The sequence below is a fragment of the Myotis nattereri genome (assembly GCF_964212035.1).
Source record: "Myotis nattereri genome assembly, chromosome: 11".
In the NCBI taxonomy this organism is placed as follows: domain Eukaryota; kingdom Metazoa; phylum Chordata; class Mammalia; order Chiroptera; family Vespertilionidae; genus Myotis; species Myotis nattereri.
In genome coordinates, this window is record NC_138086.1 from 53788798 (window position 1) to 53816389 (window position 27592).

At 37.5% G+C, this 27592-nt stretch overlaps 1 protein-coding gene across 1 annotated transcript in view; it reads right to left on the minus strand.

Annotated features, from left to right (window-relative positions):
* Positions 1-27592, minus strand: part of DGKB (diacylglycerol kinase beta) — a 530693-nt gene that overhangs the window by 469936 nt on the left and 33165 nt on the right. The window contains exon 2 of the mRNA XM_081101920.1: positions 3554-3793. Coding sequence (XP_080958046.1) covers positions 3554-3623 — 70 coding nt within the window. The 5' untranslated portion in view covers positions 3624-3793. The remainder of the gene's footprint in view (positions 1-3553; positions 3794-27592) is intronic.

The following is a 27592-nucleotide window of genomic DNA, read 5'->3' on the forward strand; positions in this document are numbered from 1 at the left end:
GTTTTAAAAATTCTTGCAGCACGTCAGTGTGCCTGCCAGGACACACCAATTGAAAATCACTGTCATGAGGATTAAATCTAACATTTCTCATGTTGTCTTCGTTATTTCAAAAAGAATAGCAAGTCTAATAATCATGGAATCAGCACTATTTGTTTCATTCAGTTAGCCCATTAATTTATCTTCTCATACAATCCATTTTAATGATGTCCTCACATTTACCATGTTACTTTTTAACTACCAATTTATTTGCTCATTAATCTTTGTCTCCACATGTTACTTTTACATTTCTGACAATTTTTATTACTTGTCTTAGACACTGACAAAATCGATTACTAAATCAAGCATTCTTATATAATTAAATCTACCTCCACATTTCCTAGCCACTAAAAGTAGCAGTCTGTGATATATTTGAGGCTTTGTTAAATTCTGCTTAACAATCCTAATGGAATTTGAAATATCTGATTAGTAGTTATTATAAATGATATTTTAGCTGTATGGCAATTATTTACCTATTTTATATTAAAGCTTCCTATAAAGCCTTTTTCCTGTAAGTACCCAAACACTGGAAAATATATTTTAATAATCAAGCCAAATTCAACAAACCTAAATCAAATTAATTGTTTTCTTTACTTGGGGGATTATGTTACCCAAATCCCCCATCCATCTCTAGCTCTCACTTCTCATATTTTATTGTTTCCTAAGCTTCCTCTGTTAGTTCCCATCTGACTCTCAACTTTTCTGGCCATCATTCATCATTCATTCACATTATTTAGTCTATTCCAATAGCCTACTGGCCTGATTCTAGTCTCTTTCCGTTACCACATACCATTCTCATAATTGCCCAATTTAACTTTCTGAAGCACAGTATTGTTCGTGTGACCTATCCTCAAAAGTCCGCAGTTAATTCTTACTGCCCAACTCGAGTTTAGCATTGTGTGTGGTGATTCTGTGTCATTTTTCCAACCTTAATTCCACTTACTCCCTTAATCTGTGGTTTGGCTAAATGTGGCCACCATCACTCGTCCTCAAATATACGCTGAATATCCCTTTATATCATTTCCTTCTTCATTTAACTGAAACCTATAGTTCAAGATTCATCTCAAATCCTACTTCTTCCATGAAGATTTCCCTTTCCCAATTTAAATTGAACACTTAAGTCCTACAGAACCCCAAGCTTGGTTCGTGGCACTTACAATGTTCTGCCTAGAAATAAGCACCCATTAGTTTTTAGCCTTCAATCCTCCATTAGTTAGCATTCCTTGAAAGAAGGGTCCATATCACTTCGTATTTGCATTTCCTGCAACTGCAACATCAAACAGAATACTACCCCTAAGGAAGACACGTGGAAATACAGGGTGTCCCCCAAAAATGCATACACACTGTGAATGATTATAAAGTAAATGTTTATTAATATAGTTCATTTTCAAAATGTAAAAGAATCTACAGAAATGAATAATTGTTTTTGTAAATGCCAGTTTTCAAATGGATGAACTTTCTAGTCCAGGCGCTGCTGATAACACAAAGCAATGGAATTGCAAACATCAAGAATCATTTTGTACCATAAATTTATATTTTATGTATCCCCATTTTAAAGGCCTAGTAGCACTTTAGGATAAAGTTGCTTTGTTCAAAGCTTAGTCTGGTTTCACCCATTATTTAAAATCAGTTAAACCTGAAAAAGAGTGAAAACTGAGTTATCAGCTGTTAAAGTGTGTATACATTTTTGGGGATACCCTACCATTATTTGATATTTGGATATAGTGCAAACAGCATATAGAAATTGGAAACGATAGGTAAATCATTGTAGTTGATTCACTAATTATTACGTATAAGGATATAAGCAATAATGTAGCCATCCTGGACCAACTATTCTTTATGGGATCAATGAATGAACTGTGCTTTCAGCAGCTAGAAACAGTTTTTGAGTATGAGGACCATATACTGATGTCAACATTTTATGACACTGCCCCCTTCCATGTGATAGTTTCATTTTTATTATTATTGATGAAAAAATGCACATGTTCTTATGGATTTCTGACTTCCTGGCAAATACCCAGCAACACTCTTTCACCCTCACCCAGAATACTACAACCCTCAAGTTAGGAAAGCTCTAGAAAACCTGTGAGGTTGGGCTTTTCAGAAAGGATGCATGAAGTGTTTATCAATGTTCCTGACTTATAATATGTACCTTATACATGTTATTATTCACTGTTATCATCACATTTATTTATTCCTAGAGGCCTGGTGCACACAATTCATGCACATGGGGGTGGGGGGAGTTCCTTCAGCCTGGTCTACACCCTCTCCAATCTGATACTGCTGGCTCCTAACCGCACACCTGACTCCTTGCCGGATCGCTCCTCACCACCTCTGCTTCGGCCCCTGACACTGTGGCTTTGTCAGGAAGGACATCCAGAAGATGTCTGGTCTAATTAGCATATTACCCTTTTATTAGTATAGATTCTAAATCCCTCTTCTGTATTTAAACATTTTCTCTGCCTCTCCTTCATAATATTCAAGTTGGTCCTGAAACTTATCTCCTACATGCCATACCTTATCTCTGCTTTTGCCTCACCAGCTGCATCACTTTTTGCCTTTCTCACTATTATGTGCTATGGATTCTTTTTCCCTTTCCATTTCTTGCATTTTGTTCTCTCAGTACCTTGTTATTTCCTTCACTCTCACCATTTTTATTATATTCTCCATGGATTATTTTTTCTCTACTCATCATCTTCCAAACCTTTTAGTGCCTCCTATGTATTATTTGCTTCCTTTTTTTTTCCTTCAATACCTTGACCCAGTTGCTATGCGTATATATAGCTGACACTCGTTTCATGAAAGAGACATATTCCTGAAACTCTATGGTAAAAACAAACTTCTTGTAAACAAAATCTTTGTGTATGTATGAATAAACTTAATATTTAGCAATACCCCATTATGAAGCAAATTACCATGGCCTATCTCTTCTATAATTACACACACTAAACAAGTTATCCTAAGGTCCTGACAGCTCTTCTTTTTTACAACCTCTAAAGCCAACTCCATAAAGTATCTCTGACTCCAAATTTCCAGTACTTTTTGAAATATTAGGCTGAAAAATAGGGGGGGGGCGGAAATCCTGCATTTCCCCTTCCTCCTGATCTCTGACTCAGATCCTATTGACTCAAGTATGCACCATTTTTCCCCCTTTTACTTTATTATTACTGTCTTTCTCCTCTTCCTGTTGTCATTCTTCTTGGTTCCAGCCTTGCCAGTCTCCACTCTCCCAGGCTGTCTCATCCTTTGCTTTACTTCTATTACAGATGGAGTGTTTCTAAGTTTAGCTCTATATCTAGCACCCTAGCTCCTTTTCTCCCAGAGCTGATGTTTGATTCAAGCTTACCTTTTCCTCATGCTTAAAAGGTAGCTTCCAGTTGACCTACTTGCAAACACAGAACACATACCTATGTCTATCCTGATGCTGATTATAATCTGTAATCTATTCCTATAAATCGATCATATCTTCTTTAGCACAAATGCCAAATAACATGATATTGCCAATATGAATACTTACACTCAGCATATTTCTGAAGTTGAGAAAATTCTGAGGGGCTCAGGTGGGCCCACTTCTCCTGGTTGGTCATGGTGGTGGTGAGGTGAGAAATTCTTTATTCGGGTGTTTGGCAGAATCCTATGCTTCAAATTTTCCACCAGGCATGTTTCATGATAAAATACCTCAAGCTTTCAAAATATGGGATATGTCAACAGGAAACCACTGTAGGTGTGTTTGTCGTTTCAATAATGCATTAAAACACTGCAAAAAGAGAAACAGAAAGATCAAGAGATTAGCAATACAGCACAAAGGAAAACATTCACAAGCTATACAATGTTAAGGATTTTTACTTCCTAAATAATGTATTTTAAAGTTATCTATTTTGCATAATATTCCATCTTTAATTGCTTACTCATTCTTTTTTAAAAATATATTTTTCTTTATTTCAGAAGGAGAGGAGCGAGAGATGGAAACATCAATGATGAGAGAGAATCATTGATCGGTTGCTTCCTGCACACCCCCTACTGGGATCAAGCCCAAAATATGGGCATAGGCCCTGACCAGTAATGGAACTGTGACCTCCTGGTTCATAGGTCGATGCTCAACCACTGAGCCACTGCAGCCGGGTTCAGTCACTATTTAATGGCATTTACTTACATTTCCCAATGCAACTTCATAGAAATAAATATGATTAAGACTACAAGATGTAAAAAAAAATTAAGTCTAGATTCAGAAAAGGTTTTTTGGGTTAACTTTATAAACTCTACATTTGAAGAGTTGACAAGGATGTCATTTTTATCAATCTGAATTTATCAATTTTTAATATCTAAACAAACAGTGTAAAACAATTCTGGACCTAAGTTCTTAAAAGAGGCTACATAGCCTTATAGTTCCCTGCACATACATACACTTTACTGGTGCACAAAATTTCCAACAATGGTTTGGAATGACGCTCAGTAGCAGCACAAATATTCACAATCATGCAAATCACTTTAGGTGAATCATGTAAATTAGTCTTTTTCTAGCAGTAAAATAAAGAGAAGAATTTTGTCCTGGCCAATTGGTTGCTCAGTTGGTTGAGCATAGCCCCATGCACCACAAAACCACTGGTCCAATTCCTAGACAATGCACATGCCCAGGTGGTGGGAGAGAAGGAGGTAGCTGATAGATGTTTTTCTCTCCCTCGCCCTTCCTCTCTTTTTAAAAATCACTAAAAAACAATAATTTTAATTTTATAAATATTTTAATCCCAATGAAATTTACCAAATTAAAGCAAATTCCAAATGTCTCACAGACTTGATAGTGACAGTAGATGATATTACTGGGAATCATGCTTAAAAATAAATCCCTAGATTGTCACAGACCTATATGCAGTGCTACATCAATAAAAACAAAGTGAAAAAACCATGAGGTTTCAACATTTTATCAGAGACAATAATCAACTGCTCAGCAATCAACCAGACTGGCAGTATGATTGAGATAGAAAACTAGAGACCCAGTGCATGAAAATTCATTCATTGGGGGTGGAGGGAGGTCCCTCAGCCTGGCCTGTGCCCTCTTGCAGTCCAGGACTCCTCGGGGGATGTCCACCTGATGGCTTAGGCCCACTCCCTGGGGAATCTGGCCTAAGCTGGCAGTCAGACATCCCTCTGGCAGCCCGGGAGCCCTCAGGGGATGTCCGACTAAGCCACATCAGACATCCTTAGCACTGTCAAGGAGGCAGGAGAGGCTCCCACCACCACCTCTGTGCTCGCAGCCATCAGCCCAGCTTGTGACGGAGCAGAGCTCCCCCTGTGGGAGCACACTGACCACCAAGGGGCAGCTCCTGTGTTGAGTGTCTGCCCCCTGGTGGTCAGTGCATGTCACAGTGACTGGTTGTTCTGCCGTAAGGGTCAATTTGCACATTACCCTTTTATTATATAGGATGAAGTCTTTAAAAACAATTACTTAGGAGTTGATGCAATTTTATGATTAGAAGCAAGTTTATACAGATGGCATTCCTTAAAGCCATGGCACCTTTATTTGGCCTTAGTCCCTAACCTTTTTCTATATCTCTTTACTGTTTTCCATTATCAACCCCAGAACCGCACCGTCATATCCTGTCATCTTTGCCTTAGAAAACTGGTCTCGTAGGTCTCATCTGTTCAGGGTTTCTGCACTCAGTTTTACAAGGCGATGGTTTCCTATTTAATTGGAAAGAAATGAAGATACAGCTGTGTTCACAGAAGCCAAAGTGCTAGATCTCTTTTTCCTCCCAGGGGATGCTCGTGCATCACAAGCATGACTCCGGGAAGCCACGCAAACTCACAGGAATGGAAACGTGTGATGGGCATTTCTTTGTGTCTTCTGCCTAGTTTCTTCCTGCTGATTTCATCCTGCACATTGATTTCATCCTAATTATTTGCTTCTGTCTAGTTACATGCAGTTTGTGGGACTATAAAACAAGGTGTCCTGTTCTCTCCATCCACAGGGAGAGAGATGATTCAGTCACACTTGGCACATTAGACTTTGCCTCATGGGGCTTTCAATGTTGAGTGGATGACTCAAGGACAGAGTGAAAATAGTTGGGCCTACATAATCACAGCAATAATCGGATACTTGTCCCTGTCTGAGACTAACTCACCCGCTATCTTGTCACTTCTGGAAGCAAGCAGTATTATTTTAATACGTGATTAAATGGCCCAAAAAACAGTTTCTGCTTCCGACAACACAAACAACTAATGCTAATGACTCTTCATTTCTTTATTCAAAATGTTTAGTCAGCTCCTCGGTATGCCTGAAAACATTCTAGGCATTAGGAATACAACAAAGATCAAAATGCATAAAAGATAAAAAATAATGCTAACGTCAACAATGTCAGCTTTATTAAGATTTTACAGTGTACACAGCACAATCCTAACAGAATTTGCATGTTAGGTCACTGAATCTTCACGAAATGACTCTGTGAGGCACTAATTCTCCCGTTCTGACAAATGAGGACACTGATGGGAATCTGTGATCGGAATCCGGTAGTTATTACAGAAACTTCTACAAGCCCATCCAATATTCAGTCTTTCTTGCTTCCTTGGTAACAGAGCCCTAATTTTATTGAGTGAAAATATATCCATTCATACAACTACATTCCTCTGGTTCATTGCATGGAAAAGTGGCTACTAAGATGTAAGCAGATATTGGGTGAGGCTCTATTTGAGATAACAGCTGGTAAGTGCCCTTTTAAGCATTTCCTCTTCTGCCAACTTCCTACCTGGAATGTGGACATGTTGGCAGCAAAATGAGCAGTTTATTGTACTACTGAGGTAACTTTTAGAAAGAACGCCATTTACTAAGAATGGTCACATTCCATAAAGTAGACCAGGGGAAGGCACACAGCTGACTGCAGAAATTTGGCCAACAACCAATTTTGTAAATAAAGTTTTATTGGACACAGATGCACCTATTAGAGAATCCAGCAAGAGGCCAGTTTTTGAAGGGAGATTAATGTAACATAAAAAGGTATGGGCTTTACCATGAAGGTAGTAAGGAACACTGAAAAGTACTATAAAAAAGGCCAGATGGTTGATCACTTTGGAAAAATGTCAATGTCTTCATTTACTTTCTTGCCTTCTTTCTCACTTATATTGTTGTGATAGCTTCCTAACTGCCCCCCTCAACTCCCTCTGTTCCTTTATAAGGCCTAGTCCTTGAAGTCCAGGAGCAGTCATAATAAACTAAGTCTGAAAAAACACCAACAATAAGTTAATTAAATGACTAATTAGTTAATTATAGTTTTCCACTGACTCTAGAATTTATTACATTTTTTCAGTTAATTAAGTATAAGAAACTCAAATTTAAAATGACTAGTTATGTAAATAATTCATATTTTTACAGGAATGCTGTTTCTCAGCAGTCTCACCTGGTCAGTCAATTTAAAATTGAACACTTAATTATACCATCTTTCCATTTTGCTTTTACTTGTTTGAATATGACACCTTATCATTAAATATTTAACTTATTTATAGCATTTAACATTTGTCTCCTCATTCAGGAATTATGGGCAGCATGAGTGATTTTGAGTCCTGATCCACTAAAAGGACAAAGCAACTAAAAATATTTATTGGTTTTTCCCTTGATAATCATCTAAATGTATTTAGTATATTCTGTATCACCATCCTCTTCTGTGTGCTAAGATGTAAGTCTGAAGAGGGCAGATTTTTGTCTGTAATCTTCATTGCTATTTCCTAAGTGCTTAGAAAAGTAGCTGGTATATAGTAGTTGGTCAATAACTATTTGTAGAATAAATTCACTTATATGCTTTTTTCATAAACAAAAACTTGGGTAGGAGAGTTAGAAGGAGCCTCTGAAATTGAGAATGAGAAAATGGCATATAAAAAAGGGGTACAGGGACAGAAGTCCCTATGGGTTTTACTTTCCTTAGAGGCCATACCCCTTTTCTTAAACTAAATGGACATAAACAAAAGAAGATGTACTTGGGGATAAAAACTTCCATAGCTGCAAACAAAAAGGCTTTATTTCACATGGTTTGTAAGGTATTTTCTTTGTTGTCAGATATTACTAACTTCATATAAACAAACATCATTCCCAAGGAATGCCATAATTAAGATGTAAGTTAACCAACTTATAAAAAGAACAAATTACACATGATCATCAGAGCTATATTTTTATATTTTAAATATATTTTTTATTGATTTCAGAGAGGGAGTGGGAGAGATAGAACCATCAATGATGAGAGAGAATCAGCTGCCTCCTTCACCTCCCACCCCCTTACTGGGGATTAAGCCCAAACCTGGGCATGTGCCCTTACAGGGAACAGAACTGTGACCTCTCAGTTCATAGGTCGGAGCTCAACCACTGACCCACACTGGCCAGGCAGAACTATCTTTTTATATATGAAAATATTTTTCAATATCTAACAAAATTACTTAGTTTTCTTTTCTCTAGCATGATCTTTTCAACTTAGGTCTTCATTTTCACTATCAAGAACAGCTTCTCTGAATTGATCTAATCATCCAGTTTGCATCTTAACAAAAGGCTGTTTTTTTTAAAAAAATATATTTTATTGATTTTTTTTTTTTTACAGAGAGGAAGGGAGAGGGATAGAGAGTTAAAAACATTATGAGAGAGAAACATCAATCAGCTGCCTCCTGCACACTCTCTACTGGGGATGTGCCCGTAATCAAGGTACATACCCTTGACCGGAATCGAACCTGGGACCCTTTGGTCTGCAGGCTGATGCTCTCCACTGAGCCAAACCGGTTAGGGCTATTTTATTGATTTTTTACAGAGAAGAAGGGAGAGAGATAGAGAGTTAGAAACATCGATGAGAGAAACATTGATCAGCTGTCTTCTGCACACCGTCTACTGGGGATGTGCCCACAACCAAGGTACATGCCCTTGACCAGAATTGAACCTGGGACCTTTCAGTCAGCAGGCTAATGCTCTATCCACTGAGCCAAACCAGTTAGGGCTTAACAAAATGTTTTAAGATAGTAAAAGGCACCCCTGAAGGACTCTTTGGATTTTAATTTGGCTTATTTTTAAGACCAACAAGCTTAGAATACAACCTGTCTTTCTCATCCTACTCCTAGTGAAAGTCTTTAGCTTCTCACAATTCTGGGAGTTCCAACTCTCATTATGTGATGCAACATGTAGCAGATGATACATAGATAGATAGATAGATAGATAGATAGATAGATAGATGATAGATAGATAGATAGATAGATAGATAGATAGATAGATAGATAATAGAGAGATGATAGAGAGATGATAGATGATAGATAGATGATAGATAGATAGATAGATAGATGTATAGATTATATATATATATATATGTATATATATATATATATATATATATATATAGAGAGAGAGAGAGAGAGAGAGAGAGAGAGAGAGAGAGAGAGAGAGAGAGATAATGAGTAGGGAAGAAGGTTTTCCCAGACAAATCTTTTAAACTAGTTGAACTGGCATATCAGAAGTCTGGGTATAGAGAAATGTGGCATGTGTAATATTAAATCAAGAGGTATAGCTATTCTTTATGACTCAGAAAGAGATGGGAACAATGATAGCATTTCTATAGCCTCTGCCCCTTCGTAAATGTCTAGAAAGAGAATGGCAATGTTCAGCTTGGATTCCCTTTGGTGCATTCACAGACCCCCATTGCTCCCAAAGGGGCTTTCGTTAGGCACATAAATGAATAGCAGAAAGGATCCACTGCTGGAAAGCAGTCTGATTCTGGCATTCTCATCTAATCACTGGATGTGCTACTTATGTTGGTGCAGTTGGAGAAGGCTGTTTGCCCTATTTTACCTTGGCTAAAGCACATTCACCTTAATTAGGGAAGGAAACCAATCTCCTCATGAAGAAGCCACAGGCGATGTCTAAATAAACAAATCTGATGGATTGAAAGCATGTTTGTTAGTCACATTAAGTGTAGATTTCTAAAAAATCATTAAAAGTAAGCATTGTTATAGCTGAAAATCACTGAATAAAGCTAATACACATTAAGGTACACTGAAGACACTGTGCCTATTAATTTAAGGTAGTTTGAGGACTGAAAATATTTACTGAGTCTCAAGGGTAATGAACCTCAACATATAAAGTTAAGTAATGAAAAAATCTTAGGAGTGAAAAAGGATGAGGGCCAAAATATCAATCATAGAACTTCTGAAAGAAAAGTAGGATAAACTTAAATGAGATATTGATGCTATCACTTGATTTATAATTTCTTGTTCATTTATCCATGAAAAGAAGTCTAAATTAAAACCCAATGGCACTCTGCCAGATGCTAGGGATATAGTTATAAGTAAAACAGATATGGTCTTCGAGCTCTTACATCTTGTTTAAGCAGCTCTTACACTAAGCAAACCACCTACACAAATAAATAAGTGGGAACTCTGATAAGTTACATGGGACAAAAAGGCAATGGAATCCTATGAGAGAGAATAATAGGAACACTGATATATATTAAGAGATTCAGAGCATAAACCATCGAGAACATTTTATTTAAACTAAATGATGAAAGTTGAGTAACAGCTGTAAACGAGAGGGAGAAGAAAAACATTCTGAGCAGAAGCTTATAAGTGAGAGAGAAAAGAAAAAAGAAGAAACTAGAAATAGAAGATCTGCAAAGAAGGCAAATGTGACTGGAATCTGGTGAGCAAGAGGGAAAGTGCCACAAGACCAAACCGGAAAAACAGGTAAAAGCTACATCATGAAGGACATGTGAGAATTTATCATAAGTAAGTTATGAAGCCATGGAAGTATTCTGAGCAGCAGATATACACGATCCATACTTCTGTTTTAGAAGTCTGTTCTGATCAATGGATTAGAGGACAAGAATGAAAATGGGAGGACAAAGAGGAGGCTGTTTCCGTATTGGATGATAGCTGGCAGTAACTTAACTGGGAAATGGTAGTAATAATAAAGGTTAAGATGCCAAACTCAAGATATATTTTTGAGGCAGGATTTGATAATAAATAGGATATATGGTATGCAGGATGAAATGACCAAGAATGACTCCTGGATGCTAAGCAAAATAAGCCAGTCAGAGAAAGACAAGTATCACATGATCTCACTCATAAGTGGAATCTAATATACAAAATAGATCCAAAAATATAGAAGCATGAAACAGATTGCTGAATCTCAGAGGCGGGGGCAGGAGGGGGCAGGAAGAGATTAACGGAAGAACTTATTTGCATATATGCATAACCCATGGATACAGACAATAGTGCAGTTAAGGCCTGGCAAGAGGTGAGGGGCGGGTATAAGAGGTCAATGGGGGGAAAATGGGGACATCTGTTGAATAAGTTCAACAATAAAGATTAAAATTAAAAGAATGACTCCTATAGTTTTGGCTTGAGCACAGGGTACAGAAAGGTGGAGTTTCGAGAATTCTAAATCCTGAATTAGTGCCATGTTTGAGAATAAGACAAAAAACAACAGTTTTGTTTTGGGATGTGTTAAATCTGAGAAGACACCTAAACTGGAAGGACTAGTAGCTAATGAGACAAGCCAAGGGCTAAAAAGAAGAGAGCAAGAGGTATGATATTGTGAGTTGTCTGATATAGATGATATGTGAAGATGCAGGAAGGCATAAATGTCCCTCGTGTGGCAGCTATGTAGCTGTATTGTTAACCTCTGCCTTCCAGAAAGAACTTGTATTTAGCAGCAAACAGTGCAGTTATAGACCATAGTCTCCTCTTATAGCCTTCAGAATCCAATCAGCTTTTAAACCAAGGTCACAGTCAGGGGGCAATGACTAACGATGATGAATGTACTAAAGCCATGACATTTTGGTACAATGGAGGGACTCCTTTAATAACCCAAATTTGCTTCAGAACTCCCCATTGCATGGGCTGAGACTTTGTCAGCTCTGTATTCTGATCTGAAGCTATTCACGACCAATCCTGCATCCCCCACCTTCTTTCTTTTCTTGGATATCATGTTTGAAGACTCTTTCTGCCCAAAGGGCTTTACTTCCTTTTAATTTTTCACAGGAATAATTTCCTTATAAGCCTTTGTATCCCTAACTCCATCTCAGTGTTTGTTTCCTGGTGAAGAATCCACTTAAAATGGGTAATGTGAATTTAATAAAATTATCATTTAGGAAGTGTACACAGGGCTTAGGAAAGCTAATAGCAGCTGATGCAGTACTCTGCTCTAGCAAAACCTGGGATTTTATTGACCCTAAGCCTGAAAGGAATAGGGCTATTGCAGCGAAGAAAGCCCAGAGTAGCTATATATACAGGATCATCTGATAGAGCCACAGACGGAGATAGCAGGGCACACCCCTCTTTCAATTGACTTAGCTGGTAGTGGGTGGGGAAATGACTTCCCTGACCTTCCTTCCCTCCAACTTTCTAGTCTCCTCCAGTGCCTCACATTGATCAAACCCTGTCAGAAGCCAGAGGTCAAAGAAACCATTGGTACAGAGTCTGTAAAATAGCCTCATGAGGCACAGAACAAAATGGGAAGAAGATGGAATCTGAAAGGGCTGGGGAGTATGGTGTTGACGCCCCTGTTTAATAACCTGGTTATTATTTAACAGGAAAGGCGTGAAAGGAGAGACCAAATAATAAAGGCATGCCATTCACACAGCTTGGCCCAAAAGCTGCTTTTAACATTCTCCAAATCATTCCCGCAGATTGATGGGAGAAGGGACTGGAAAGAGGCAGCTTTAGAGGCATGCCCAGTGAGGTCTGAGAGACCTGGAAAGGTGCCTTCCTATCTACCCCTCAATCACACCTGAAAGCCAGGCAGTGGCCAAGATGGGTGTGGTCTCTGCAAGCTCCCTAAACCTGAATAGTTAAACTTCCAAACAACAGAAGTTCCAGCTGCACCTTTTCCAGGACAGGCTTAGGGAGCAGGGGGCTGTGGAACCCAAGAAATGTAACTCGACACAAATAATTTCCTATCCCATCCTCCCAGGGGGGGCTTCTGAAAATGTCCCAAGAACTTCTACCTCTCCTCCCGCTGCCAAATGACAGGGGAGTTTCACCCTCCAGCATCAGCGTGAGAAAGTGGGCCCAGGACAAAGCTCCACGGGGTTCCCATATTTAGGGATTCAAAGTAGAAAAATAACCCCCCAAAGCAACAAGCAACCAAACAAAAAATCCTAAAATATTGTATCAAAAAGACAACAGAAGAGGAAGAAAAAAACCCTTCAAGGAGATGTTAGAAAAGCACTTTTCAAGAGTTGCTGAGCACTTAAATAAGATGAAGACGGAAACATGCAATATCAACATGATGGGCACTGGCGACCTTAGCATAACAATTTCTCTGAGTCAGAGCAAGTGAAATTGGAGTGGGTTGCATAATAGAATTGAGTTTGGAAAGACTGTGAATGTTATCAACTCTTTGAGAAGTGTGATTTTGAAGAGCAGTTAACAGCCAAAAGTAACTACATGGAGATGAATATGGAATCAAGAAATTTTTGTTGTTGTTTGTAGGAATCACTGAAACACATTTTAAAATTGAAGAGAAGGGTTTATAGTGAGAATGGTTCAAGTGTCTGAAGAGAAAAAATCTGATCGCTGTTTCAAAGTCCTTAAAAAGGACTTCAAAAAGTTTCCAAGAGCAGGATAAGGTAAGTTCCAGAAAATATGTGAGGGCCAAAATTGATCTTAACAATGAGTACAGATGCAAGCAGTTTTGTAGATTTGATGCTCAGAAAATGTAAGCTTTCTGGTTGATGACTTCTGGTTTCTCAATGATACATAAGTCTCAGTGATTAGTTGAGAGTGTACTTCCGCAATGATGGGGGAAGAGGAACATAATGGGGAAGATATGAAAAAAATATATACAGATGTGGTAAAGTGAACTCGCTAAAAGCAGGTAGTAAGAACAGCAGAGTTAAAAGCCAACGGGATAGTACTATTTATTCATTTAGAACTCTAACAACCTAATTTTAAATTATTGATTTATAGACTAAGGCATCAAATGGGCATTATTCATTTTCTTATCCTACCACTTTTGAATCAGATAGACCTGTACTCTCACTCAAGTTCCAAACTGTCTCTCTTCCCTATGTAAAGTGAATCACTTAACCTGTCTGAGTTTTAATTCCTCTCTCATGACAAGTGGCTAATACCACCTACCTCCTGTAGGTATTTCAGCATTTAATAAAATAACATGTGCATAGTACATAAGATTCTCAATAAAGGCTATTTTCTCCTTACTTTTGTAAGCAAGGTTTTAGGATTAAATGTGAACATATATACATGATACATATGTGGGAAATAGATTGGAAGTCAACAAACCTTTCAGAAGATTTATATGGGTGGCTTAATATAAGATTCATAACTGTTATCTTTGGACTCCACTGACACATTAAAAATCTAAAATAATAAATTGAAGGGAAATCTTTGGTGACACAAAACAGGGATGTATATCAAGTTTTATATTGTCTACATTTTGGAGTCATAGTTTTGAACTTGAATTATTTTATTCTTAAGTAAATTTTCAATTTTCTTTCTTTTCACATAGATTTAAGGAGAACAACTTTTTTATTTTTTTACTGATTTTGAGAGGAAGGGAGAGGGAGAGCTAGAAACATCAATGATAAAAGAGAATCATTGATTGGCTGCCTTCTGCATGCCCCACACTGGGGATCAAACCCGCAACCCGGGCATGTGCCCTGACTGGGAATCAAACCGTGACCTCCTGGTTCATAGGTCAACTCTAACAACTGAACCATGCTGGCTGGGCAGGAGAACAACTCTTAGAATAGAGATTGGAGAGTTGGGTGAAATTGGTGATCAGGTATGGGGTAGAACCTTTATCAATATGAAATAATGAATGTAAAAGTACTCTGGTAGCTTTTACTTTTCAAGAATGATCACAATAACTCACATCTCATATACCCTTCTAGAAGACTGCTAACCCCATTTATAACAGATGGTATCTCCTCCCCTTGTACTTGTGAATAGCTTTATGATGGCCTTAACCAAAAGATTATCGCAGAAGTGATACTATGTGACTTCTGTCATTAGATTCCCAAAATATCACACTTTAGTTTTGCTTTCTTTCTTGGGACATTTGCTCTAATTAGCACATTCTAAAAAAGCCCAGTCTAGCCCATGTAAAGAGCCCACTCAGAGACACCATGCACAGGTACACCAGCCAACAGCTCAGATGAAGTCCCAGTCAACAGCTAGTGTCAACACCTAAATATGTGACTAAAGAAGCCTTCAAATGATTCCAGCCCAAGGTGTCTTCCCAGGTGAGACACCAGATAGAGTGAAACAGAGACAAGCCAATTCATTACGTCCATTGTAAAGCCTGACCCACTGAATCCATAAGCACAACAAAATGGTTGTTTAACAGAACTAAGAATTTGGTGGTTTGTTATGAAATAGTAACTACAACAATTGACTTAGGACAATATTGAACACATAAAAAGTACCAAAAATATTATTACTTTAATATTATTATTACTAGAGGCCTGATGCACGAAAATTCATGCAAGAGTAGGCCTTCCTTCCCCCGGCTGCAGGCACCAGCTTCCCTCCAGCACCTGGGACCCAGGCTTCCCTCCTCCAGCCGCCTGCAAGCACCCAGGACCCGGGCTGGCTTCCCTCCAGCCCTAGCTTTGTCAGGAAGGACTCCCAGAATGATGTCTGATCTAATTTGCATATTACCCTTTTATTATTATAGATATTTTTGCATATGCTGAATATAGTGGTGTGTGTGTGTGTGTGTGTGTATTTAACTCTTCAATTACCATTCTTACATTTTATGGTCAAGTTAATATTGTTATCAATTTTCCATTTCCCTCCCAAGTGAGGAATGAAGTCTTTGGTGGGAGTTGAGTATAAATATTTAACCTAAGTTTTCATCTAACTTTGAACTTTAAAGCACTGTTTTGCTAAAAGACTAAGAATCATGGAATAAAAAATAAGAACCTAGCAGAATGAAATAGAAAAAGGAAAAGATCTTGAACCTAAAAAAAAAAAATTCATTTTGCAAGTCTTTTTTTTTTTTCTTTTTTGGTTGTTGTATTGACAGAAAACAAGGCCTATTTCCATTTATGTCTTTTAGAAATATTTTCCAAATACAAATATAAGCCCAACTAAAGAGGAGAAAACAAAACAAAAAAAAAAGAATAAAGGTTAACCACTTACTTCTACCCTCAAGAAGGAATACTGATTAAGGAAGAAGCAACTAGATGATTTTTTCCAATCTATCTGACCTGGGACTTTTTCAATAGAAACAGGTATTTCCTAGAATGTTGACTATTCTATATTGATAAATTTCTCTTTGCTTTTTTCCATGCCCAGCTTAAGAAAGCAAAAATTCACTAAAAATAATTATCAAACCATCAACCACTCTCCAGAACAGTCTCTGATAAAATACATGCAGGCTTTGTATTGAATTAAGAACACATGTGCTTATACTTTTCTTCTATTAATTAAAAAATAATAAATCCAGCCCCATGTACTTCCTGGAAATTGATGATTGCTGGGGAGGAACTAATATCGTCCAAACCTTTAATCCCCAGAAAATAATCAACTCTAATGCTGTTATTCAACTTCAAGTTGGAGTACAAAACAGCCGAAGGGGAATCATTATTGAAGTACGCTGGGGACCTTTTCACCAAATCAAATTTGATGTCTGTTCTGAGAAACAACTATTGCTTGCAGTAAATCTGCAGTAGAAAAACAGAGAGCTGTATTTAATTTACAGACACAGAGGATAGATGTCAGCAATAAAACAATACATATTTTGGCCATATCTAGTTTTGTTTTCCTCTAAGAAAACTCTTTCTTAAACTTTCCATGTACACCATGGTTCAGCAAAAGCAGTGTTAAAAAACAATTATTTTCTCTTTCATTGCTCTTTTGTTGTTAATATTTGTATATAAAATGTTGTTAATATTTGTATATAAAATGTTACCCTTCCCTGCTTGATAAAACATTAAACTTTTAATTACAAAGGGTTTAGATTAGTAATGTTTTAACCATAAACTGTAGAAGTAAACAGGTGGAACTTCTGGAATATAACCAGTTTTTTTTCAAATGTATCTTACAAATGATGATTATTTTAAATTTCCCTTGATATTCTGCAATCGAAATATACATTGGCTCCATCCCTCAGGTCACTGTATAACTGTAACACCTTTATGATAATCTCCCCACCCTCTTTATTCAATTTTGCAACTTTAATCAAGGTACTCTCTCCAAAAGCCCATCCACATAGTGACTCCCACATTGGACATCCTTTAATAGTTCTCTTCATTACCTATGGATAATGCCCAATTTTCATAAACCTAGGTTATTCAACCACAAACTTTAAATTAGCTAAAAGGGTGCCATTTTAGTAAGGTAACTTGGGAGCCATATCCTAAAACTGTCACTTTGAATAATGTTTAACTTCTTCATATCCTATTCATACCTTGGGCAAAATGACAGTACAAATGGTCTCAGGAAGACTGTTTTTTATGTAAGGCTCCTAGTGCTCATCATATCCTCCATGCTTATTACCGACAATAACTGAACTGAAAGGATGGTGTCATATGTTTTTTGTTCATTTGTTTGTTTATTCTTAACCTGTAGAACTATCTACATATATAAAAGGCTAATATGCTAAGTGTCCAACCTTCCAGGTATTGACATCAAGTAGCAACGCCCAGCTTCCTCTCCCTAGCAACTAGCCTCCTTGCACTTTCTTCAGCCCAGGAACGCGACTTGCTTTATAGCCAGGTGCAATCATTTCACACTGTAACCAAATGTCTGTAAAGCATTTTCATGTGCCTCATTTGATCCTCACAGAAGTTCTGGAGTAGGTAGATAAGAGACTCATTGGAATCCTATTTTCTTTTCATTAGCCTGAAAAAGGAGATTTAGAAAGCTTAGAAACTTGACCCAACTGAAAAGAAGTAAGAAATGGTGGACCTTGAAAAATACTTCAGATTTTCTCACTGTGCTGAATATAGCCAAACACTGCTGCAGTTAAATATTTTACCTTTTGTTCTCCCTTTCATGATCTAATTGTAGATCATGCTTTGTGTTGACATTTACTGCTGTGTTGCTGACAATTACCTGAAAGAGAAGTGGGGGTGCTTCACTGGGCTGGAAAAAGTTTAGCTAAATCAGAAAGCAGGTCTAATTAATCAAGTTTATTCTATATCTATAAAAGGCTAAGTTGACTCGCACATGCATTATACATAGAAAGCTCTCACTGGTGCCAATTACACACGTGTGTTTCCATATGTCATTGTCAATCGTGAATTTGGTTGACACGTCTATTATGAAGGGCATACAGTGATATTAAAATATTTCTTATAATTAATTTCCTTTCAATGTGCACAACTTCATGCACCAGGTCACTATATCAATATAATTACAAAAGAACAAATTAACTAATGAAATTAGTCTACTGTGCATGTTATTTGGCCTAAAGAAAAAAATACATTAAAAGTTTTTATAACAAAAGACAGATCTTAAAATATTGAGTAAAATTCAATGAATAATTGCTGGGTGGAAGCATGATAAGGTACAATACATTGAAGAGAGCCTGCAGAACATCCTTCAAAAACCAGAAATACTGACAAACTGAACCATATGACAAAGGTTTTAATGTAGGTTCCTAAAAATAAAAAAAGTATTGAAATTAAATTACTCTTTTTGAAAAAGATCCAGCGGGTGAGATGTGGTTGTAGTATTATAAATCAGGTCTATCTCAAAAAAGATTGGCAAGCAGCAGTAGCTGTTTGGAGTAACACCTCTGACACCCCTGGTTAGAGTGGCCTAAATTTAGCAGCCCTTGGAAATCCAGGGAGAACCTGCATCACCAGTGAGATCTGCTTTCAACTAACAGATTCTTCCTTCAAGCTTCTTTCAGAGAGAGTGTAACCAGACAATCAATGGGTCCATGTTGCCTGTCACTACTTAAGCAGAGATAGGGTTGAATCATAGGAGTGTTTATTCCAATACTGCCTGCACTACGGGAGAGCAGCAGGTCATCAACAAAAATCTGCTCTGCCCCTCCCCATAAGCCAGCTGCTTATATTGGGTAGAAGGACAAAGAGTACATGGGGAAGTAGACAAAAGGATATGCCAAATGGGAAGTTAACAGGTAATGCAGGCTGGAGATTTGCAAAGGCCTGTGGGTATGCAAAGGCTGGGGGTCTTCAAAGGGCTGTAGGCTCTGGTTTCTGCAACTAGGTTGCTAATCCTTCCATGATAATAGGCAGCTCCCTGATGGGGAGGGTGGGCTGCATTTCCAGGTGAGCTCCCAGGTTCCATACAACTCTCAGCCAGGTTAGAATGCGCCTTCTTTAATCATAACAAAACAATCACAGTTAATAGAGCACAATTAATACTTCTTACAATTATAGCTGGTCCCCAAAATTCTATTTCTGCCCCTATCAAGAGGATACATATTTCCTTCCACTTAGGTATTTAACTTTACTTTAGAGATTTTTGTTACAAATATGTGTCTATGACATATTGGAAAAAGAACAGGAACTAGAAATTTGATTATGTAAATCTGTATTTCCATTGACCAAAATACCCGACTCCCAACACAAACACATGTACATGCCCACACACATATATACACAGACTCATATCCACACAAACACATACATGTCCACATTTGCCTTCTTAGTCTATAAGTTGTTATACTCCTTAACTAAAGCCTCAGATATTTAACTAGAATTTTTAAAAAATACAATATTTATGGAATGCTCAGATTCTTTCCATATTTAATTTGTTGTTCTCTTTTTTGTTTCTAAATATTAACACCCTATTGCATATTAAGTATGACTTTTGATGTAACTTCCTTTCTTTTTATTGAAAAGCAGCTCATATGTACTTCAAAAAAAATATTTGTATCCTAAAAATAAGGCATAAATAATAAAAACATAAAATTTAATGTAAAATATGCTTAAGATAATATATAAAATATAACTTTCATAGTAATACTAATAGTATTTGCTGTCAATATACTAACTTTGATAACATATTTGAATATTAGCAATTAACATTTTCCTAAACTTATAATGCACTTGACTCTTTGTGAGGTTTTTTGTTTTTGGATGGTGGGGTTTTATATAGATACTAGAGGCCTGTTGCACAAAAAGATTCATGCAGTAGGCCTTCCCTTCCCCTGGCTGCCAGGACCCAGGCCTTCGCTCCAGCCGGAGCTGCCTTCAAAGCCTTCCCTGCTCCGGCCAGAGCTACCTTCAGTCTTCGCTTCGCGCTTTGCACCATATGCAAATTAACCGCCATCTTTGTTGGTGGTTAATTTGCATATTGCGCTGATTAGCCAATGGAAGGCATAGCGAAGGTAAGATCAATTACCCTGTTTGTCTATTATTAGATAGGATATATATATTATTGATTTTAGAGAGGAAGGGGGAGGGAGAGGGAGAGATAGAAACATCAATGATGAGAAAGAATCATTGATCAGTTGCCTCCTCACACTGCCCATTGGGGATTGAACCCACAACCTGGACATGTGCCCTGACCACAAACTGAATGGTGACCTCTGGGTTCATGAGTGATGCTCAACCACTGAGCCACGGTGGCCAGGCACACTTGACTCTTTGAAGCACTTATTTCTATCAGTTGTAATGATACAAATAATGCCTTAATCAAATATAAAATCTGATAGCATTCAAGGTACTTATTATAAGAGGACTCATAAGTGAACAACTTTCAATTTATAAACTTTTCCCTACTAGCCTGCAGAAGCTTATTTCTGAGAGCTGAAAAATCCCAGATTAAAAATTCCAGATTTGAAAACTAATCAGTGGAACATAAAGATCCCAAACTATCCTTTAAAAAAGATTCTCATAGAAATACAAATATAAAGTTTATGTTAATTGATCTTTTTCCAATTGGTAAACACATTGTTTTCATTCACACAAACTCATGTCTTTTAAATTCCAGATGTTAACATCATGTTTATTATTTCTATGCTCCTTTTATTCTTTTACTGCATGTCATGTACACATATCTATATATATAAAAGCCAAGCAACCGAAATGACCAGAATGCCTGGAACAACTGGTCGCTATGATGTGCACTGTGGCTGGCCAACCGGCCGGATTGGAGCTGGGGTCAGCCAGCCAACCTCCTGCGGCCCATCCCCGAAGCTGGCCCTGCCCCAATCGGCCTCGAACAGGGTGGGCCAGCAGGACCCCACCCATGCACGAATTCATGCACCAGATCCTCTAGTGTGTATATATAATGAACACTTTATAGCATCTTTTCATATTTTTTTAAAACTCTATGTAAGTTGTCTTAGACTGCCTATCTTTTTCTGCAGCTTGCATTTTTCACCCAGTTTTTTCAGACGTATAAATATTAGCATATGTGGCTCTGATTCATTCATTATTAGTGCTAAGGAGTAAAAGTATTCATCTTATAAAATACCAAATTTTTTCATGTCTATTCATAGGTTTTACATAATTTTTCATTATTAAAAATAATAATGCAATAAACATTTCTGCATATGTCTGCTGGGCACAGATCTATCTATACATGGAATTGCTGGATTTGAAAATACATATGTTTTACTATATGCTGCCAAATTCTTTTTCACAGTGGACTTATTTTAGTCAGCTTCTCAAATTTTTGCCCATAAGAAGAGTGTGGGAGACATATTCTAGGGTGCAATTCAATGAGTCACACACCTTGAATTCCTATAGAGTCTATGACTACCATCTAATCAATAGACTACACTCATGATCACTTCCGTGATTAGGTTAAATTAGATTACAGGGCAAAGATAAAGGGATTTGCCGATAATGAGAGTCCCTAATCAGTTCACTTTAATTTCATCAAAAGGAAGATCACCCTGAATGAACTTGATCTAGTCTGGTGATCTAGCCTTTTAGAAATAAGTTTAGTAATGTTGAGCATTTTTTCATATCTCTTGGTCATTTGTGTATCCTCTTTGGAGAAGTAACTACTCAGGTCCTCTGCCCATTTTTTTTTAATTGGATTGTTTGTCTTGCTTTTGTTGAATTGTATGAGTACTTTATATATTTTGGAAATTGACCCGTCATCAGATGTATCACTGGCAAATATGTTCTCCATACAGTGCATTCCCTTAGAGACAGTGTGGAGGGACCTGAACAGTGTGCTAAGTGAAATAAACCAGTCAGAGAAAGACAAGTATCACATGATCTCACTTATATGTGTAATCTAATGAATGAAATAAACAGACAAACAAAATAGATCCAGAGACATGGAAACATGCAACAGACTAACTATTCTCAGAAGGAAAGGGGGGGAGGGAGCACAGGAAGAGATTAACCAAAGAACTTATATGCTTTACCCATGGACATAGGTAATAGTGTAGTGCAAACTTTGGGGTGGGGATGTTGGGTACAGGGTGGAGAAGTTCAATGTGGGGGGGGGACATCTGTAATACTTTCAACAATAAAGATAATTTTTTAAAGTTAGAAATCAGAGACTTAAAACCCCTCTTTCAATTTCTTTCTCTCTCTCACTCTCTTTCCCCTCTGAAAAGCAAGCGTGCATTAATTATATAGCCTCAGGGAAATGAATTCTGCCAACAACTTGAGAGAGCTCAAAATTAAATAGATCCTTCCCCAGTCAATCCCTAGTCAAACCTCCACATGAGAACACAGCCCAACAGACACCTTGATTTCAGCCTTGTGAAAGTTTGAGCAGAGAATTCAGCTACGCTGAGCAAGATTCCTGATCTACAGAAACTAAGAGATAATGTATGAATGCTCTTTGAAGCTACAAAATTTGTGGTTTTGTTAAAAATTTATTAAACTGGTATTGAAAACTATTTCAATAGTTATAGCACATTATTTTTGTTTAAATTTGCATATTTCATATTCTATGTCACTGAGCTCCTTTTCATGTGTCCTTTGGGCATTCAAATATCCTTTTCAATTATACTGTCCATTTATTTCCTTTTATCATGTTCCTAGGATTGCTTTTCTTTCACATATGTAAGCCTTTTCATATATAAATCTATTGTTTTAAGCATATTTCAGTTGATGATGGTATTTTTTTCAGGATTTTAAATTTTACCATGTTTAAATGTACCAATTTTTATTTTATAGCTTATTATACATTTATAAGAGTACATATAATTCTAAATATCTCAAAAGAGAGAAAGTCTAAAAAACATGAATATCCAAAATAAAAGAATCTTCTGCTATATGGATAATTTCTTAGTTGACCTGTGACCTTTTAGAATTCATACTCAAAGGATACTAGTTCTAAGTTATAATTACAGTTCATATGTACTCAGTCACCTCTCACCATATTTTTCAATGTAATGAAAAGGAATATTCATGATTCTGGTGAATAATGATATCTGAAAGTAAAGCTGGTTTCCAATATTAGCCTACAGCATTTTAAAAATATACCCAGGATTCATGCTTTAAAATGTATCTTTTGTTTTCAAATGCTGCTTCACGGGAAATAGCCAGCAATTCAGTATGCTTATGGTCTTGAGTCTCATTGCCACCACCAGATTGTTCACAGCAGATCTCTGTTTAAAAATGACTACAGTTAAAACAATTTTGAAGACCAACAGTAATATACATCCAAGAACTGGCATATGATTATATTCTCCTCATAGTCATTTTAGAATCTGAATGCACTTCTTCTGAGAAAAATAAAAATATGTATAGAGACAGGGAAAATGTAAAAGCAATGGAAGACAGATATAAAACGAAACAATAAAGTCTACATTATATTAAGATTCTTCCATGTAGAGCAAAATCTGTTCAATGAGGTGACACCTTCCAAGGGAGCATAATTACTTGGCCAGCAAAACGTGCATTACCGTTAGGTGGCAGAACACCTTGAGGAATATTAAGTTGTCACGGTTGCCGGGAGCTGGTCCATCCTTGCTGTTTCAAGGGACCCGGCATATATGGCATACTGTTCTTAATATGTTTGCTCACCTTCTAGGCACTATGTGTTTTAACCAAGGTCTCTGAGAAAGGTTGTTTCCCCAGGTAGGGATTTTCCCCTGAAGTTAGGGAGGGAATAAAACCTCTTAACTAAGTGCCAGGTGGGTAATTAATCACTTTAACTACGAATAATCATGCTTAAGCTACATAATCCTTACTCCCTGGAATGGAGATAAGAAACGCCCTAACCTTTGAAATAGAGATTGATAGGATTGGAATCAACTGGTATAAATACAGATGTAAGAAGACAGGACAGAGAGAGACAGAAATTGGCACAGAACCTACACAGAACGTTCTCTAGAGACAGAAGAACTTCGCTGGAGAGAACATGGCAAAAGATCCTGGACAGAAACTGGCCTCAGAACCTAGAGACAGAACCTAGCGAGAGAACATGGCAAAAGATCCTGGACTGAACCTGACTACAGAAATTGGCAAGAGAACCTGACTAGAACCTGGTCACTGAACCTGGCTGGAGAACCTGGACAGAACCTGGCTGGAGAACCTGGAGAACCTGGCTGGAGAATCTAGCAAGAGAACATGGACACAGAACCTGGCTGGAGATCCTAACCAGAACTTCGCTGGAGATCCAAAGCAGAACTTCTCTGGAGAGCCAGACCAGAACTTGGCTGGAGATCCTGGCTAGGCTGCTGATCAACTGAACGCTGTCTCCGTGTCATTCCTTCTTGGCCGACTCCGTCCACACCTTTGGGGACCCCTGGACCTGCTGGGGTTGGACCCCAGCACACGGTGTCAAATGGTAACAGATAGAGGAAGAATGGGAAAGAGAAAAAAGCACTGTAATGACAGAAAGCCAAGAGATATGGATAGGAATCTTAGTAATTGACCAAGATATAGAGAAAGAGTAGATGAGCAAGGCAATTGATAAAAACTAGCCAAGGTAGTTAAGGTACCGATATTCAAATCAAACAGTCATCAATGACTGGGAATGTCACTGTCATAGGTTCTGGGAGAAAAAAAAAGAGACATGATTAGTCAGTGGCCCAGGATCTTAAAGATCTCAGAGCCTATTTAAGCGCAGAGGTGGAAGTGTGATTCTGACTGAGAAGATAAGGGAAAACTAAACAGGGAAGGTGTACATATCATTCAAAGGTTTTGTTGTGTGTGTTTTTCAGCAATCAAGAAATGATTCAGGCAGAAAGTATGGGTTGTGGGTGGATGTCAGGAACAGAAACAACATTCTGGGCAAAAAGAGGATGGTATCTGGACAAGAGATCCAAATGTCAGGGGAAGAGGAAGAAAAGGGCAGACAGGGTCAGAGTCCTGTCTCCTCTGAGTCTTGGTAATGAAATTTGAATCCTTGATCACATGTGAAAATATAACATATTGTTACTGACTTCATTAAATATATACTGACTTAGAATCAGAAACAGGCTAAAGAAGTGAGCCAGAAAGGAGACAGGAAAGCTTGACCTCAACAGGTGATCCAAGAGAGCTGAAATACAGGGGACTACTTCTTTTAATTGTGCAAGAATGGAGAGTTACCTAGTAGAATAGAATGGTAGAAAAGACATGTTTAGGGTCTTCTTGTCTTTATGTTTTTGTTTTAAATTGTTTTAAAAGTTCAAAAATGTCCTCCATTTTTCTCCATTGAAGATTGCTGCTATATTCTCTTAAAAAAATGTTTCTATTGATTTCAGAGAGTGGGGGAGGGAGAGAGAGAAACATCAGATGAGAGAGAATCATTGATCAGCTGTCTCCTGCATGCCCCCTACTGGGGGTGGACCCCAAAACCCAGGCAAGTGCCCTGACAGGGAATGGGACCATGAATTCCTGGTTCATGGGTCGATGCTCAATCACTGAGCCACACCAGCTGGGCATTGATACATTCTCTTGAAGCAAGAATTACTTTGGTCCTTTAACTATATAGAATTTCCATGACGTTTAATAAATATTTTCTTTTCTTGCCTCACTTCCTTTTCTGACTAAATGCAATCACCTGGAATGCATAAATGCATATTTCACAATAGTTACATTAGACTAACCCCACCTATGTTATACACTATATATAATTAAAAGGAATAAGCCCTAGCCAGTTTGGCTCAGTGGATAGAGCATCGGTCTGCAGATTGAAGTGTCTCAGGTTTGATTGCAGACAAGGGCTGTACCTTGGTTGCAGGTATAATCCCAGGCCCTGGTTGGGGCTTGTGCAGGAGGCAACCAATCCATGTGTCTCTCTCACAAGGATGTTTCTCGCTCTGTCCTTGTCCCTTCTACTCTCTCTAAAAATCAATGGGAAAATACCCTCAAGTGAGGATTAAAAAAAAAAAAAGGGAATAACACAGGATGGAATCCAGGGCAGAGTTCTAGGTTGAATTCAAAGGCATGAAGGCATAATATATACAGATATGGATGACATAACTACACAAAGAGAGGTGCTCGGTGAAAAGAGAGTCAAGGATTGAGCTAAACTGGAATGAGGTGGAAGAGATTGGGAGGAGGCATAGTATGGCTCAGAATAATTTGAAATGAAGTCATAGAATGTGAAATCTAAAGAGAGCACTGAAAATAACTATAATTTTCATGAGCTGCAGTAGAAAACTAAGGCATTCCTGGTGACATAAATTGCAAAAGCAAAAGCAAAGAGACGAATACAATTATACAGACAGTGACGGAAGGGGTTGAGAGGTGGTGCTGGACACAGGTTATTTCCCAGACTGAAGAGTCCTATCTTAGAGGGGCATAGACTTTGAAATGTTTTATTAGGATCAATATTTAGCAATTAGTTTTGGGTAATCTGTTATCAAGATGCAGGCTGACACTTTTTAGATATTGACATGCATAAAATTAGGTGGATTATATTTTTATAATGCTGGTGACTATTTCATAGGTCATTTAATTATCTGAATATTGTAGTCCTGTTTCTTAATACATTCACATATATTTCAGACAATACTCATTTTCTAATTAAAATGTTTTTCTGGAATGTCATACATTTTGTGTTTCAAGTGCTTTAAGAACTAATTTCTTAATGCATAATATATTAAATCCTACATTTTTATTTATTTACATGTTTTAAAATAATAAATTGTTAAAATGTTTAATTTCCTTTTCCTGAGATGACAATTGTTAAATTACCCTTTAAATTTAAAAACTGACTTTGGTATTTATTAAAATTGAAAAACTCATTTTTTAAACTCATTTGCTTAACAGTGTTTGTGAAATACACAAATAAAGCTTGAAATATGTATAAATTATTAAAAGCAAATTTAATTTATTTCTATATATATTAAATTAATCATGTTTCTCCTTTCCTTCTAAAAGAAATGAAACTAACTTAGGCTGTTTACTCCTTGGAGAACTGTCTTTATAAATATTACTACCAGAGTGAAAGAAATGGTACCTTGGGATGCATGAAAGACAACTAGCATTGATTCCTTGACTGAGATCTAATTCTGAGATGTCTGCCAAACAATCAAAACAGTTGTCCACTCAGACATCCTTAACAGGATACGACGGTATATCAATAAAGAATACAGCACCCTAACCGGTTTGGCTCAGTGAATAGAGCATCAGCCTGTGAACTGCAGGGTCCCAGGTTTGATTCCGGGTAAGGGCATGTACCTTGGTTGTGGCCACATCCCCAGTAGGAGGTGTGCAGGAGGTAGCTGATCGATGTTTCTCTCTCATTG